The sequence below is a fragment of the Falco peregrinus genome, chromosome 4, assembly GCF_023634155.1.
Source record: "Falco peregrinus isolate bFalPer1 chromosome 4, bFalPer1.pri, whole genome shotgun sequence".
Classification (NCBI taxonomy): Eukaryota; Metazoa; Chordata; class Aves; order Falconiformes; family Falconidae; genus Falco; species Falco peregrinus.
In genome coordinates, this window is record NC_073724.1 from 1,356,130 (window position 1) to 1,372,781 (window position 16,652).

The window sequence follows — 16,652 nt, forward strand, 5'->3', positions numbered from 1 at the left end:
CTTTTTTCTGGACTTCTCCAATGTTTGGAGTTGATACATTAACCAGTTTAATACCTCAGAAGGGCTTACAGTGAGTGACCAGACTTACAAATCACTTGTTTGTCCAACTGTAAGGTGTATTAGAAATAAAGAATATATAAGCAGTATCCACAGAAATAAAGAACATATACATTTAAGAAACTTGATAAAGTCAGAAACACAAGAACCTATTAGACTTAGGAAAATTTACTACTAAAGCAGTTAAGGGCAGTTTCAAGGTCAAAGTCACCAACTTATGCAAATTCATCTTATGAAAGTAGACATTTACCCTTGTGCTTTAATGTGCTCCTTAAAGATAAGGAAGGTCCAAACTTACAGGTCCAGTTACCAAAGAACTGTAGTGGAAAGACATTTCACTTTTTTGGGGGCCAGAATAGATGAAGCAATGAAAAAGTAATCTGGATACCTCCTCTCTTCCTCTAACGGGACTTGACATTACAAATCAAACCTTGAAGAATCTAAATAGCATTTTTTCCTCTCAGCAATATGAAGTTGTGAATCAGAAATTGTTTCTCCTTAAAAAAAATAAAGTGTTTGAAAATCATTACTGCAGAGCACCATGAGGCAACATGTTATTCTATATCAAACATTTCAGTTCTCCTGACTAGAATCATGCTGAGCCTAACAGTCTATTTCCCAGATCTAAATTCTTTCATTCAACCTTGTAGAAGTGCCAGATATTTTTTTCTTTCTATTTCTCAAGCACTCGATACCATAATGAAGCGTTACTAGATTTAGCCTGAACTTGACAAGGTGATTAGTCCAGTGGGAACATACATGGTCTCAGAGTCTTCATTTTGATTGTACAATGAGGACTTCTAACGGTAACAAAAAAAAAAAAAGATTCCAGCCGTCAGGGTCTTTAAGAGTATCATCACAACAGAGAAAGCCCACAGCAGCAGGAGGTAGTCAGAAGCAGAGTTTCCAGTGAAACTGGATTTCATTACCTAGAGTTTGCTGGCCATCTTGTAAACTCAGGCCAGACATCCTTTGCTCATATTCACATCAGGCTAGACCTTAACAGGCCCCAGCCCCTTTGTAATTTGGTTTACTGATTTTTATTAGTGCAAAATGTTTATTGTTTCCCAATCCCTTGATTTAAATTGGTTTTATACATTTAAAAAAAAATATTACTATTTAAAACACACGCGCATGCAACCAGCATTGCACTGGAAATCTGTGCAAAGGAGAGGAGCCTTCAATAAAAAGGAAGAAAACAGTATATATTTAGATATTCTTAAAGATGTCAGTGCCAGGCTAAGGCATCATTTCTTATGCGACACTAGTCTTTGATGGAAGACATTGACAGAGCAACTAGTTGTGACCTGATCTTCAGAGCTGTACAGTGGCATCGGAGCTTTTAATGGCTTTCCTTTCTAAAAAGAGGGATGGCATTTCTTAAAAAAATTATGTCATTAAGACTGGGCATAAAAGACACTCAGGAAAAATATCTACACTTCAGCCAGCCTGTACATCTGTAAACAACAGCTGGGACACAGATCTCTAAGTTACCTGTTAAACTGTCCAGAAAATAAAGCAAGTAATGCAAAAGACATTTCAAGAGATAGAAGTTAGTGTCAAGCAGGGAAAAAAAGCAAAATACACACTAAAAGCAAGTCCCACCAGCAGACTCAGAAAGTAATCTGCACAACAGTAAGACTGGAGGCATCTTGGTAATGGAAAACCAAAGATGATTATTTTTGTCTCTAAAGCAAGCACCTACCACACCCCCTCTTCTCTATCGCCACAAAACAGAAAAAGTACAGAAGCAAAGGTAACAAAACACATATGTAAGGACAGAACAGACAAAATCTATTTATTGTGAAAAATGCTTTTTGCTGCTCCTGGCAAGTCTCATATCACTTTTCACAAGCAAAAAAAGGATTATCTTACTTTATAAGGTACAGGACTAAATGCTATTAATTGTTGGCACCCCTTTGGGGAAAATGTTTGATTTTATTTCACCCAGTAATGAGAGCTGCTAGATCCAGTTCTTTTCTCAATGATCATATTTGTGTACACACCAGTGTTGTAACCACCGGCTCCAATTTGTTCAAATTTCTATTAGAAAGTGATGTAAAAAAAAGACCAAAAGGAGTCCATAGCCTCCAGGAGTAAATTATCATCAATTGTCTACACCACCATCTTCATGCCTACATTCTTCTACTAGTAAACCCAAGTTTTGGTAAATAAATATTTTGACAGTAGAATACCACATACCATGCGCGGATCACCCTTGTCAGGTCCCATAACACCTGAACATCTGTCCTGGATTTACAGAATAACGCCACCGGTTCAGCCTGGTCCTGAGCACTGCCAGGGATGGGGCACCCATAGCTGCTCCAGGCAGCCTGTTCCCATGACTCGCCACTCTCATAGTGAACAATTTGTTCTTAGTATCTAATCTAAATCTACCCTCTTTCAGTTTAAAACCATTCCCCCTTGTCCTATCGCTACCTGCCTCTGTAAAAAGTCCCTCCCCAGCCTTCTTGTTGGCCCCTTTAGGTACTTTAGGTCCCCCCAGAGCCTTCTCTTCTCCAGGCTGAACATCCCAACTCTCTCAGCCTGTCTCACAGGAGAGGTGCTCTAGCCCCTGATCATCTTTGTGGCCTCCTCTGGACTTGCTCCAACAGGTCCACATCCTTTTTATGCTGGGGAGCCCCAGAACTGAACACAGTACCCCAGATGGGGTCTCACGAGAGCAGCATAGAGGGGAAGAATCACTTCCCTCAGCCTGCTGGCCACACTGCTTTGGATGCAGCCCAGGATACAGTTAGCTTTCTGGGCTGCCGGCACACATTGCCAGGCCATGTTGAGCTTCTTGTCCACCAACACCCGCAACTCCTTCTCCTCAGGGCTGCTGTATTTGTGCTCAGGAATGCCCTGACACAGGTGCAAGACCTTACACCTGGCCTTGTTGAACTTCATAAGGTTCACACGGACCCACCTCTCCAGCCTGTCAAGGTCCCTCTGGATGGTATCCCTTCCCTCTGGCATGTTGGCTGCACCACACAGCTTGGCATCAGCAGCAGACTTGCTGAGGTGCACTCAGTCCCACTGCCCATGTCGCCAACAGAGATGTTAAACAGCATCAGTCCCACTACTGACCCCTGAGAAATGCCACTCATCACTGGTCTCCACTTGGACATTGAGCCATTGACCACAACTCTGAGCATGACCATTCAGCCAATTCCTTATCCACCAATTAGTCCATCCCTCAGACCCATGTCTCCCCAGTTTAGATGCAAGGATGTTGTGCATTTTGGATGAAACATGCCTCCTAAAACATTTGGGATTAGCTGCTATCAATAAAGATGACTTTTTAAAACATCAGGAGCTAACAGGAGTTTGTCATTAAGACATTTCCTGCTTTTCAATGAAAATGAAAGATTCCTCATTGGGAAGGAGCAGAGGAACTTTTGCATCAGAAAGATTCTCATCATGCCACTTCACTCTTCCGAGTTTTGTCAGTTCTCAGACTTTTTCTCAACACACACCACCTCTTTAGAAGCTGTGGGCTCTTTCTACTTATTATCCAAAGAGGTCAGCGTGTCGATTTTGACATTCTGAGAAACACTGGGTACCCAAATGGAATATTTAGAACAAGCTTTATTGCAGACAAGGGAATTGATTTTCTGTAAAAAAACTTAAGTTAGTCTCTAGACACTTGTATTTTCTGAGGACTTAAACGCACAGGTTTAATATCTGAATATTTACTGTCTCTTTACAGTCCAAATATTTTTTCATTAATATTCTGGCAAGAGTTTTGGTAAAAATGATGGAACACTGACTAATGCTACTTGAAAGTCTCTTGCATATCAAAATTAACATACATAACAGATCCAAAGGTAGCTTGCTTCTGCTTTTTTTCCCCTCAATGTTGAAAGGTCAGTTCAAAGCTTACTAAAAGACCTTTAGAGAGTAGTATCAGGCATAAACCGTTTCACAGCACAATCAAAACTCAGGAAACTACAACCAAGATTGCTTTTAAATTCTGCTAGGTTGACCCTGTGAGCCACTCCCTCAGTTCAAGTTACCAAGAGAAGCATTTTGAGATTACTACATGTAAAATTGACAGCTATGCCTCTGAGGAAGTATGAAAAAATTTCACAATCTTATAAAAGTTCATCTCTTCTCTGCAACAGTTTGAAGCATTCTGAATATAAAGACCAGGCTATGCACAGGTCACAAAAATACTGAATTCAGCAGTGTCAAAATCACCTGCACTTATATTACCTGTGCACTTTGCTTTTAACAGCCTCTCCTGACAAGAAATCACTTATGGTCCAGTTCCAGTCACAAAATGGGACAGAGAATGTATACACTTATTCAGATTTGAATGATTTGTGGAATAATAATAGTTTCATTAAGATAAATATAATTCATTTCATCATGAAGTCATGTTTCCTAGCTGCTGTTAATGAATTTAATTCTGTATTTTCAATTTAATTTGTCAACTACAGCACTCAGAGCTTCAACATTTTCTCAGTTACACAATTATCTATCTGAAAGCTTCACAGAAGACTATTTTAAATAATTTGCTATAATCTCAAAGAAACCAAGATCTTTGCTCTTGGCCACAGAGTATAAAGCAGCAGCACATCAGCAGTTTTATTTACTCACTAAGTCTTGACTGTAACACAGAGGTGGAAAATCTCTACTTTTTTTACTGCCCTCACCTAGTAATCATCATATTGTTAGATTTTTGTTGTTGTTATTAAGAGTTGATAAAGCCAGGGTAATGACTGTGGACTACAGAGCACAGTGACAAGCAAAAGATAAGCTGGGAAACTTTCTAAATATCTAAAATATCTAAGGCTAGAATGGTAATTTATACTTTGAGAGTAATGAACATTTCCAGGATACCAAGCAGATCAACAAGCAGTAATTCTTCTAGCAAATATTGCATTCCCTTTCCAATGTTGCAGTCTTGTGTTGTGTTAAAACAAAGGAAAAGTTACAGTTGCCACTGAATAACTGAAACATGATTCCTGAAGGTGGGCTACCCAACAGCTTGAAAACCATCTCTGCATGACACAAATAATTACCTAGAGACCAGAAACACCCACCTTCAAGAAAGATTATGAAACTCCAAATACACAGAGAGGAACTAATCTAGAGATTACTTCTTACCCAGTTGATTCTTGATCATTAGAGCTGTGTCTGTGGCAGTCCTTTTGCCTTCTTCCCTTTGTGGAAGGCTCTCTGTTGTTGGCACTCGATTTCCACTGAAATAAAACATAAAAATGGCAGGTTCAAACAGACATAAATATGTCATAATGACTATTACACAAGAAAAAGGGAACAATGTCAGACACCAAAACAATGCAACCGATGAAATGAAGCAGATCCACAAAGAGTTTATACAACAATTTTGCAAAGAATGAATTTGATCTAAAGCACCCACATACCATCTGACCTTGAATGCAATGTTTTTTCTCCTAAAAAAATCTGACAATACAGAACAATTATTTCCCTATATAAAGGAAGACTATCTCGAACAGAGACTTAAATGTTAGGCATCTTTTACATAAAGTAGAGGTTATCTTGTGTATTTTTGATTAAGTCCATGCATTTAAGCAAACTGTATGCCACTATAAGATACAAAATTCTGAGAAGGAAAAGGAAATTGAAGGTTTGGTACTTGGGTGGCAAAATTGACAAGAGCAAGACTTCAGTTTTTCCAAAATTCTCTTACCTTACCAGAATGCACTCATAGTTTTAAATCAAATAAATGAAGCCCCACCAAAACATCGTTATTTCTGCAATTCCAGACACCTGTCTCCCTCTGCCATCACTTCCTCCTAATCTCTCCTCTTTTTTTTTTTTAATGTTAGGGATGATAAACTAAACATGTTTGAAAATTATGCCAGTCAGGCTGAAAGCAGACAAACTTACATTCATTTCTGTTTAAGCATGAGGTGAAAGGGCATCTGGAAAATTCATGCCCATGCATATTTTACATACTGCAGTGAAGTCTGAAACATGCATCACCAATCAATCTTTTCCCTACCATAGAGGTTGACTCTAATGGAAAATGCCCTTGTTATTTACTCAGCCACTCTCACCTTCAAACATCATCTTGCTCATCCCACAGCACTGGTCCTCAAGCATGTTAGAGAACGATATGCCCAAATCACTGAAAGCTGCACAAAATTTCTCAAACAACATGGAGCCAACTCTGGCAACATTAAATAAACTACAACAGACCTCTGCATGGATAAACCAGTAATATTTCTTTTAATTACACTACCTCATGAGCAACCTTTAAAGTATAATATAAAGACTAGTCAGTGTTTAAAGTATACAAAATACATAGACACAGGTAGGAAAAACAAGAAATGGAAAGTTAGAGAATATACAGGAATTAACAAGGGGAAAAAAAAAAAAAAAAGAGATTTTTCAATTCTCCCCCCAGCCTCACCACTGTTTTTAGAGGCAGAGAGAAAGACAGGAAGAACTCCATGCAAGTGCTGTCTGGCTCTGCCCAAGAGACTGCTGCTTGTAACCACAAGAGACACTACTTACAACTTCAAAACATGACTGTAATTGGATGCTCTGCTCACTTAAAGTATTGACTGTATATAATGCAACCATACAGTGAGTTTGTGTTGCAGCACGCTCAAATGACCTGGCCTACCAAAAGACCTGGATCACATTATCACCATTACCTTAAGTCAAAAAATTCCTAAATTCCCTCACTAGGTTTTTATAACTCTGCTGTGGGGGAGCCTGTTTGTCCAGCCCCACAATTCTGAAAGCACCAAAACCAGCAACAAATTCAATGCTGAGCTAAAAAAGACAAGAGTAGCAAAGTATGCTTCCAAAACTTGGCATTTTAAAAATGCTTACTGAATTTGGAACAGATTTATAGAAGCAAATATTTACTTCTATACATGACTGAGATGATCAAGACAGTAATTTAGATATTATATCTAAATATATAAACAGATATATTTATATATATATTTATAAATATATAAAAATAGATAATAATCAAGATACATGCAATTTAAGTACTCTTACAGTCTTTTGGTTATAATACCAAAATCAGTTTTTTCTGTACTAATAATTCTGTTGGAAGTCATACAATACTTAAGACATTCCCTTAAAGTTTAAGCTCTTGGATACAAATAATGACTAAGTGAAAACTCAATGTAAAGACTATTTCCGTATCTTAACAAAAAGTTTGGTGACCTGACTATACACTGAAAAGGTCAGTACTCAGAAGACAATTAACTAATAAAAACAAATTGTATTTGTCTTTGAATTCATCAATTTCCAAGATAATTTCAAACTACACCTGAAGACCAACTCTGCTTTTTAAAGATTTAGGTGGCCACTACAGCATTAAGACTCCAATCTCTGTACACTTGCAGGCTGATTTCAGGCCTACACACATCTCTTTCCAAGACAATCTGGGTCAGATATTGGTCACAAGCCAGCATTCAGTAATGGAAAAATCTGGCCTCCAATACAGATCCAAAACCCCATATAACATTCTCCTATGCACTTTAAACCCCAAAGAACTTCTCTTTACCTCTTTTAAAGGGTAGTCCCAATGGTGGGAGCCTGGGAGCCTTGCCAAAGGGGACTGAACATGGACATCTCTGACTTGGTGTTTGCTTTCTTCTTTGGTATACGAAACTGAAAATAGACGGTTACATGCACAATAAAACTAAATTATCCACTGATGCTATCAGCTGACATGTACAAAGTTTTCTTAACTGTCAGGAAAAATAATAAAGTTGCAAGGGAAACACTGACCTGTGACTTTTAAATTAAACACTCTGATTGATGCTCAATCCTAAATCATGTCATACCACATGAGGAGCTAGTTTTAACACATGAACCGTCTGAAAAAAGCTCTTCCTATTAACTTTACAAGTTCAAGCATGTGCCCCAAAAGTGAGAACCAATCTACTAGCACATAGTTTTCTTAGTTCCCTCTGATTTGTTTACATTCTCTAAGCTGAGATGATTAAAGAGAAAAAAATAGCTGAATCTCACACCAGGTTTGCACTCAAAGAATTTCAGGATGAACAGCAATTATATCTTAGAATAGTACTACTACTTTAGTGTGATAATTTAGCATCAATACACTATAATGTACTGCAAATAATATCAGCTACTGTCATTGCCAAATGTATAAAATTACAAAGCGGAACCAGTGTTTTGAAAGTAATGACCGAAAGGTAAAGCAGTTAGTAACTTGTAGAAATTTCCCAACTTAGAAAAACCATGTAGGAATTAACATTAATTCATTCAAATTCAAAACAAAAAAGGTCAAACTAAATTCCTACCATTACCAAGATGTTCATTAGGACAAGGAAAGAGGATGACATTTCCTATCAGTTAATTATACCAGTTGAATAATAATGAACTGAAAGAGTAGAAGTGCAAGCCTTGCCATTTCTCCAGGTATCCTGAGAAGCAGAACCTTACACTGCAAATGCAACTACATTACATGTATCAGAGAGGGAATGCAACATTTACATCTTCCAGACAACCCAGATATGTCTGCCAGGAAAAAGCTTTAGCTACTTCATATGATGGCCACCATCAAGTGTATTATGAATTTAATTTGCAAGCTGCCAGACACCCTACCTTGTAACATGAAATTAGAAGCAAGGACTCCAGAGCAGCAATGCTAACTGCTTAATTATTAACACAGAAACTGCATTTATTAGCTTGGTAGATTGTCCTTCAAACAGACCATAACTGCAGCATACCATACCATGACACAATCCTTCAGTTCTTCATTTTGAATTGTGAGTGCTCTTATTCCTTCTCTACACTTCTTTGAAACAAATATTTATTTTTTTAGTATTTAGACCTGAATTTCTATACAGTACCTCAAACTGCTTTTGCTGGTCAAACACTGTAATAACAAATACGCCTTTAATAACAGGTTCCTCAAATTATAAAGGATGTAAATGTTATGCACCAGCAACAACTTCCAATACAAGTAATGCACTTCATTCAATCAACATTTAAGGACTGAAAGTAGACATCTGCTTATTCAAGAAGGTCTCTCTCTGCGATTAGATTGTTTGATTTCTTACTTTTTTCTTTTTTCAAGAAATGGCCTACAAGCATGTTTTATCAGTCGGAACACATTCTTCTGACCTGCACCTTAATGGCCAAGTACAAATTTCTTAGTTCAGAACTCCTCCACCTGCAGCCTGACTGGTTGTTTCTGTTACGAGTTTCCTAAGAACACATGCTTATCTAAACTTTAAATGTGCATTTAAAGCTACAGAGGTTCAGATAACGTCTGTAATAACATAAGAGATGACACTAAGAACAGATAAGGTCAGACTCAGAAAACAGAAAGAGGTAGACAGAAAGGGATAAAAAGCACAAGGTACTTAATCAGCAGAATTTCCACTTCACTATAAAGTATCTTCCCTAATGTTTGTACTCATTAAGATACCGATTTGCAGTGCCCACAACTGACTTACAGAACAACCACAAAGTCAAGAGGTAACAACAGAGACCTGTATCTATGGTAAGTGCAATGTATGCAGCTGCCTCAACTTTTCCCTAACAGAAAGCCACTAACTCAACACATAAGTGCGCACGCACATGTAAGACTCCTCATCTAAACCAGCACCTGTAGGAGCAAGGGCCAGAGAAAGCATATAAACAAGGTGCTGGAAATAGCTTATTTCTAAAACATTAGACAGTCTGGACCTTACCTGATCAGACCAGCTGCTATCCCCATAACTTGTTTTTACCAGTGCTTCCATCGGTAGAAACTACTACTAATAGGGATAGATCAGAAAAAATAAACACTAGCATAAGTAGTCTCTGAACACATCTCTGCAGAAAACTAAATATTATGCAGCTGCTCTACTTACTTCAGCATTACTCTTAATACTTCAGATGTTAGCTTAGGTCTTAAAATACCCCTGGAAACACGCTGTTTATATGCGATCAAATGTAAAGCCTATCATGTATTCATACATGTTCAACAGTAGACATTACTATTGATTGCCACCAGAATAAACTGTTTCTCAGGAAAAACTGCTCCAATAAAGCAAAAGCTGGACCACTTGAGGATGAATTTGGTTGTGCAAATACCTCAGAACACTCTAGGATACTCACAGCCTCAAAGTAAATTGATGCAAATTGCAGAAACACTTACACAACTTGAAGATATTCTTCCTTCCATGGTTTTCTCTACTGAAAAAGATAAAAAATAAGCTTAGCAATTTGTAGTTTATTTATTCAGAGAGAAGTAGGACCACAGCAGTAGGTACCAAGCAAGAAGAAAATCATTTTTGAGCAGGCTAGCACAAATAAAACTCATTTATAGAATGGTTTGGGTTGGAAGGGGTCTTTAAAAGATCATCTAGTTCTAAGCCCCCTGCCACGAGAGGGGCACCTTCCACCACACCAGGCTGCTCCCAGCCCTGTCCAGCCTGGCCTTGAGCCCTGCCAGGGATGGGGCACCCACAGCTGCTCTGGGCAGCCTCTGCCAGCGCCATGCTGCCCTCATCATAAAACATTTCCTCCTTATGTCCAACCTAAGCTTACCCTCTTTATGTTTGAAACCAGCACCCCTTGTCCTGTTGCTACAGGCCTGGGTAAGCAGTCACTAGCAGCCCCAACACCAGAGACGCGTGCCTGGGGCAAGGCTCAGGGCTGTCAGCATGGGCAGGACTAGTAACAAAATTTTCACCAGAATTTATCCTTACTGAGGCATTTACTCTTAACTCCACCCCCCGGCAAGCACATAACCAACAACAAGCAATTCGGGCTTTGATTTTAAAGCGAAAAGGTATCACAGAAAGCATCTGTAACGCTGCAAGACCTCTAAGAACAACAAGAATTCAACGATTCTTGTTAACAGATAAACTCCTCCATCCGCGAAAGGACACCACTTCAGAGCTTCCAGCATGCCCAGGGCTTGACTCTCTTTATGAATACCCTGTATGGCTGCAGCGTAAGCCCCTCGGACCTTGCAGCTCGGCCGCAGTCGCTCAAGGCGACCAGGAGGCACTTGCACCCAGCTCAGCGGCTTCCGGGCCCGCAGGCCCAGCGCCCCGGGGGCGCGGCACCCCCACGGCAGGCACAGGGCAAGCCAGCGTGCCGCCGGCACCGCCCGCTGCCAAGGGCCAACGCTGGCAAAGGGCGGCCGCCGGGCCGCTCTGAAGGAAGTGGGGGCCGCAGGAGCCCACCGCTGCCCAGCCCGGGAGGCCTCACGCCCCCTCACGAAGGGGGAAGCCTCGCCGCCTCCCCACCCCCGCCTACCGGCTCCGCTCGCCCGGCGCGGGCGGCCCAGCCGCGACCAGCGGACACACCAACGGCGCAGGGTAGCCCCACCGGCCGGCTTTGCTTCCTCGGGCCTCCCTCGCCGGCGGCCGGGCGGTGCGGGCGACCCGCACGGTAGGCGTTCACCGCCCCGCTGTTGTTTACCCAGGCCCCGCAACCGCCTGCGCAGCTTCTGCGGGCGCTTCCGGGCCCCGCCCCGCAACTGCTGCAAGCGCCGCCGCGCGCGCCCTCTGCCGCCCCGCTGAGGCGCTGCCCCCCGCCCACCTCCCCCTTACGCCCGCTCCCTCACAGCCTCTCCGGCTTTTGACTTTCCTGCGTCTACCCTGACGCGGAGCCCTGAAGGGGAAGAGTGCCCGTGATGGGGAGCGTTGCAGCGCCATAGGCGGGCCGCCGCACCCACCCCCCGCACCGGTAGACGTGTGAACGCAATAAAACATAAAGGCAGCACAGGCTAGCACGCGTGAGGGAGGCATGCTACAATTTGTGGGAGGCCTCGAGAAAAACTCGGGATTTGTAAAGAAGTAGCGCTCAACCCAGCCGATGTGGACTGGCATTGTGCCTCGCTAATCACTTCTCCCTCGGCCACAGCCTGGCCCCAGGTTCAGGTGTAAATTACAACCAGGAGGTGTTGATTTGTAACTTGGAACATCTGAAACCCTTTAGATGGCCCTAACTGTTAGCAGCTGATAGATTTTAAAGATAAGCCCCAGAATAAAGTCTGTAACAGTAAGGAAACCTGAATTACAATGGGTTTTGTTGGGTGGTTGTTCTGTTGTTTTTTTCACACAGAGGAATTGTCTACAGTCTTTTGAGTAAAAAAGATTTCCATCTATGACTATGACAGATTTTACAGGAGAGCATATGGTAATGTTGGCTGTAAATAGAATAGTGTTTTAAAATGGAAAATTTCATAAAGAGTAATAATTATACTGTAATAGTTCAGCACATGCTAACTGCTGTAACAAATGATAGCTGAATTTACAGCTGAAACATTTCATGATCCAAACAGAAAAGTGGGAGGAAGGGAAAGAGGGATTTTTTTCCCCCAACAGTAATTTTTGCAGTCAAAATAGCAATCGTAAAAACTACCAGAATAAACAACTGAATGCTGCATTTATATAGACAATGAAGTAGAAGCAGCAGCTAACACTGAGTGAGAATGCAGATTTGCCAAAAAGGAGTTATATCTATGTAACTGCTGCTTTTAAAATCTGTAAATGGCATTACTACAATAAAATCAGTCCTCTAGACTAGTAAGTATATGATTCTAAGGTGCTACTTAAGTGATAACCTACTATAAACTGCTTTAGAACTTTGCAGTTTGTACCTTGAAGGGAATTTTAGGAAGTCATACCTATGCCTGGTGTAGAACTGTTTTGTGGGTTTTTTATTCTGCCTCCTGAAATCTTCAGAAATGTTTCACAACGATCTTTAAAGTAGATATTCAAGTAAATGTTCAATATTACATACACAGGGTTTAATTTGGAATCACATAGCCTAGTTTTGTTTTGTTCCTAGTAGCTGAAGAGGAAAATAGCTCTTACTATAGAGCTAATAGCATTCTGTTCGTACTATGTTGGGAAACTACAGTCTCCAACCTTTTAGGGGTGAGGAGAGAAAGGGACTGAGAGAAGCACTGGACAGCATGCCACTCTGTGGGGAAACTGCATTTACCTATTCCTAATTGCTATGGAATGCTTTCTCTGAGCTTCATCTTTTTCCACACACGTCTTTCCTTAAACTGTGTCCATTGTCCTCCCATTTCATTGCATGGGGATTACAGCGTGAATGTGGGTAGCTTCCTCCCTACTAAATATGATCTGTTTTGAGTGAATTGCCCATATTTCAGTAGTGTAGCAAACAGTGTCCTCCCATCTCCTCTGTGTCTGTCATGTCTTCCTGCAAAATGAAAAAAAATCATAGATGAACGTGTGCCCTTGCAACTTCTTTGTGCTGTTTCCATACCAAGAAACTGGTAAGACAGTAAATGGCTTTATATATCATAGAATCTGGGGGTATTTTTACCTTTTATATGTGTACTTATTACATGAGATTAAAAAAACAGAAGGTACCATTTTCTAACCTGCTCTGTATTGATTAGAAGACAAGAAAGATGACATCTCTGACCCAATGGAGATTGCTCAAAAGGAAAATGTATATGGTGTTGCTCTGTTCAAATTATTTGGACAGATTTGTTTTTTTTTTTAATTTGGAAGGGTAAGAAACAATTTTCAATATGCTAAGCAGCTTATTCAAGGAAGCTTGCATTCCATGAAGGAGTTGGGCTCCAGCTCAAGTCACTTACATGAAAATTTTCAGATTGCTTTCTGTCCTAGTAATTAGCTTTTCAGACGGTACAGTGAGTTTTACCATAGTCAGAATGGGATTTACTGTGTCCTAAATGCCTCTGTTAGTTCAGCATGAAAAATTTAAAGGTATATAGTAGCTTGCACTAATGTTTTTTTGCCAAATTTAACTTTGTATAAACCATTTGTCAAAAAAATTGCTGCCAAAAAGATTAAGATAATTAATTAGTTTTAAAAATACTGTAATTGTGGGAATGTAATGCTTGTAAATCTTTGCTGTTAGGACAAAAGTCCTGTAAAAGTAGGATTCTGACCACACTAGAGGTTACCCCATGTCTACTATACTACAGCCAGTGACAGTCAGTAGTAGACTGAAGATTTATTAGGAAAACGGAAGATTATGATAAGTTTAATTTTCCATTTGCACGGAAACCACTTCCTGGTATAATTCTTACATGAGCTGATTATTCATACAAGTCCAAATAGTTGATTTGAAAAATTATCTTAGCTGAGACCTCAATCTAATCTGATGAAAACCTGCTGCATGGACTTTCTTTTCTCCTGTTCCTGGATTGCAGTGGCTAGCTTATTCCATCATCCATTCCACACTTTCCCTGTGGCAAGTGCTTGCAAGGATGAACGAGTAACTGGAGAGATTGGTATTAATGTACTGCTCTTGGAATTTACCAACCAAGATCTGTGAAAGGCTGTATAAGCAGCTGGTTTACTACAGACCACCACAAGATGGTCTGTATCAATAAGTATATTTATTTTATTTGTAACCACTTTTAAATCTGAATTCTGATAGAAAAGGTTTTCTTTATGTCATGTTCTGTGGAGGTCTATTACTACATTAACATGGTCTTATTAATTTGTAGTGGTTACAAATACAGCACGAACTAAGTTTGAGGAAACTAACAGAGGGCTCAGAGTATCAAGAGGAACTGAAGTACGACTTCAATGTAAAAGGGGAACTGAGGCATCTGGATACAAATTAGTCCTTTGTTTTCAATTATTGCAAGAGTGCGCATGAGCAGAATCATAAACGCTATCAAGTTTTGGGACATTTGATTACCCAATATGTTTATGAGCTCCTGGAAAGAGTCTGCATGCTGCAGAAAGTTTGCATTGCTACTGATGCTACAGAGGATGAACTAAGAAGTTTCTTCTTCATGAGCAAGAATGCACTAACAAGTTCCTCTAGCCTAATAGTCCTCCTTCAAGACCGTGGAGTTTTCCGTGCTGGACAGTGGGGGCAAAGGATAATTGTCAGTGAGGGCCTGAGGCATGGAACACAAATACCATTCATCAAAATGGCCCTTCAGAACCACAGGGAAGTGATATTACTGAATCCCAATGACAACCTCGCTGATTCGAAGACTGAAAAGGAAGAGAGGCTGAAGCACTGACTTCTACACAGTCCCTCTGGTGGATCCCCAAGAGGGGCAGCAGCAGCCCTGAGGAGCATACCATGTATGTATGGGATCATCTAATTTCAAAGAGCGCAGCCAAGAACGTGGCCCTCATTGCCCATGGCTATGGTGGCTTGGTGTTTGTTGATCTGCTGGTGCAGAGAAAACAGGAGGTAATGAATAAAGTGTGCTCTGTGGCATTCATCGGCTCCGTGCACCACATACAGCACCAGAGTAGGAGGGATCCACAAATAGAAGAGTGGATACGGAAACACTGCCATGAATGGGTGTCAAACAGTAAGCCTCTAGACAAACCTCTAGGTTCTCTCATCAAAGTGAATTGTCCTGTTGTGTCTGCTGGAACAAACAAGTATGGTTTAGCACCCTCCTGCTGCTTACATGCCATCTTTAAGTACCTGAAGAGCGAGCTGAAAGCCAAGATCACAACAGCCCTTAGGTTCACCTGTTGCAACCAGAAGCAGCACAAGTAAGGAGAGAGGCAATAAAAAAAGGTATACTGATTATTTTTTTTCTCAATAGTGGCCTTTTCCTTTCATAACTGCCTCTGCACCATTCAGTCATCTAAGGACCTTCATCTCACGGTGGAGCAACTTAGGAGTTCTAAGTTTGAAGCTAGATTGCTTTTGAGAAACACAGGAATGCAAGTTAAATATTAGAAGTGCATTGTGGAAAGCTTTAAGCCACAACCCTTTGGCTCTCTGTGAAATTTAAAAGTTGTGCAAAATAAAGATGTTAAGGTATAGCGGCTCTCGTCTGTTATCATTTTTTCAAAATAAACATTCTGCAGTTATGGCTCAATAATCAGACTAAACAGACTAAACTATCAGGAAAGCACTAACTTAAGTGCATAGCTTTCATTAAAAGGACAAATCCAGAATACAAAGAGCATGTAAAGGATCTATTTCCTCCTCACTATATACCATAAAGTGTATAAAAACTTTCAAGAGCTGTAATATCCACCTTCCTCCTTGAAACATCTACTGTTGAGTTGAACAATACTTCAGGGAACTACATACCACTACCCTCCCTCCAGTCAGAGACAGTATGCCCCATGATACAGCGAGCTAAAGTAATTTCTGTTTTGAAGCCAGCAGCCAGTGAGAGTACTGGCTAAGAGCTGCTATAGAAATACAATACTCTAGCAACCTGCAACTACCAAACTGAAGCAAAAAAATGACATCACTGTTTTCTCTCAGTTGTTTAATTTTAGACAGAGGTGGGAAATAGAGACAGTTTTAACATGTCTGTACTCAAGTTTTGCAATATATACAAGCAGAAGGTCAAATCACCTTTAAAGCAAATGTAAACAAAACTATTTTTCTAAATTTTCACTTTATTCCTGTGGGAATTAAAACTGCTTAGTGGCTGCAAATGGGTTTTGAAGGATGACAAGACATTGTCCTATACCTTTAGTTCCTGTCTCAGACAGAACAATTGTTGAACAGTAATACAGGGCACCAGAGAAAAGTATGTCAACTTCTCTGTTGTGTTTATATCCATTTCAGACTTCAGCCATCTCTCATACTGTTCAAAAATGCTTCAGCCCTGTTATCCAGTAATGGGTGGAAGCATAAAATTCCATTGGAAAGGCACA

At 40.4% G+C, this 16,652-nt stretch overlaps 2 protein-coding genes across 8 annotated transcripts in view; one reads left to right on the plus strand and one right to left on the minus strand.

Annotated features, from left to right (window-relative positions):
- SENP7 (SUMO specific peptidase 7) overlaps nucleotides 1–11,527 on the minus strand; it is a 44,853-nt gene extending 33,326 nt beyond the window's left edge. For 3 of the 7 annotated variants that reach the window (XM_055801396.1, XM_055801394.1, XM_055801401.1), the window contains exons 1-3: nucleotides 11,299–11,527; nucleotides 10,190–10,227; nucleotides 5,173–5,267 (exon numbers count right to left, since the gene is read on the minus strand). In XM_055801396.1, coding sequence (XP_055657371.1) covers nucleotides 5,173–5,267; nucleotides 10,190–10,216 — 122 coding nt within the window. In that variant the 5' untranslated portion in view covers nucleotides 10,217–10,227; nucleotides 11,299–11,527. Of the gene's footprint in view, nucleotides 1–2,986; nucleotides 3,084–5,172; nucleotides 5,268–7,579; nucleotides 7,687–10,189; nucleotides 10,228–11,298 lie in introns of those variants that run through there. The other 4 variants (XM_055801395.1, XM_055801398.1, XM_055801400.1 and 1 more) reach the window with 4 other exon arrangements.
- LOC101918042 (putative protein FAM172B) lies at nucleotides 10,967–16,124 on the plus strand. The gene is given in 4 exon segments (XM_055801894.1): nucleotides 10,967–11,360; nucleotides 13,421–13,473; nucleotides 14,504–15,020; nucleotides 15,023–16,124. Coding segments are annotated over 4 exon segments (1,470 nt in total). The 3' UTR covers nucleotides 15,529–16,124.
- The last annotated feature ends 528 nt before the right edge of the window (nucleotides 16,125–16,652 follow it).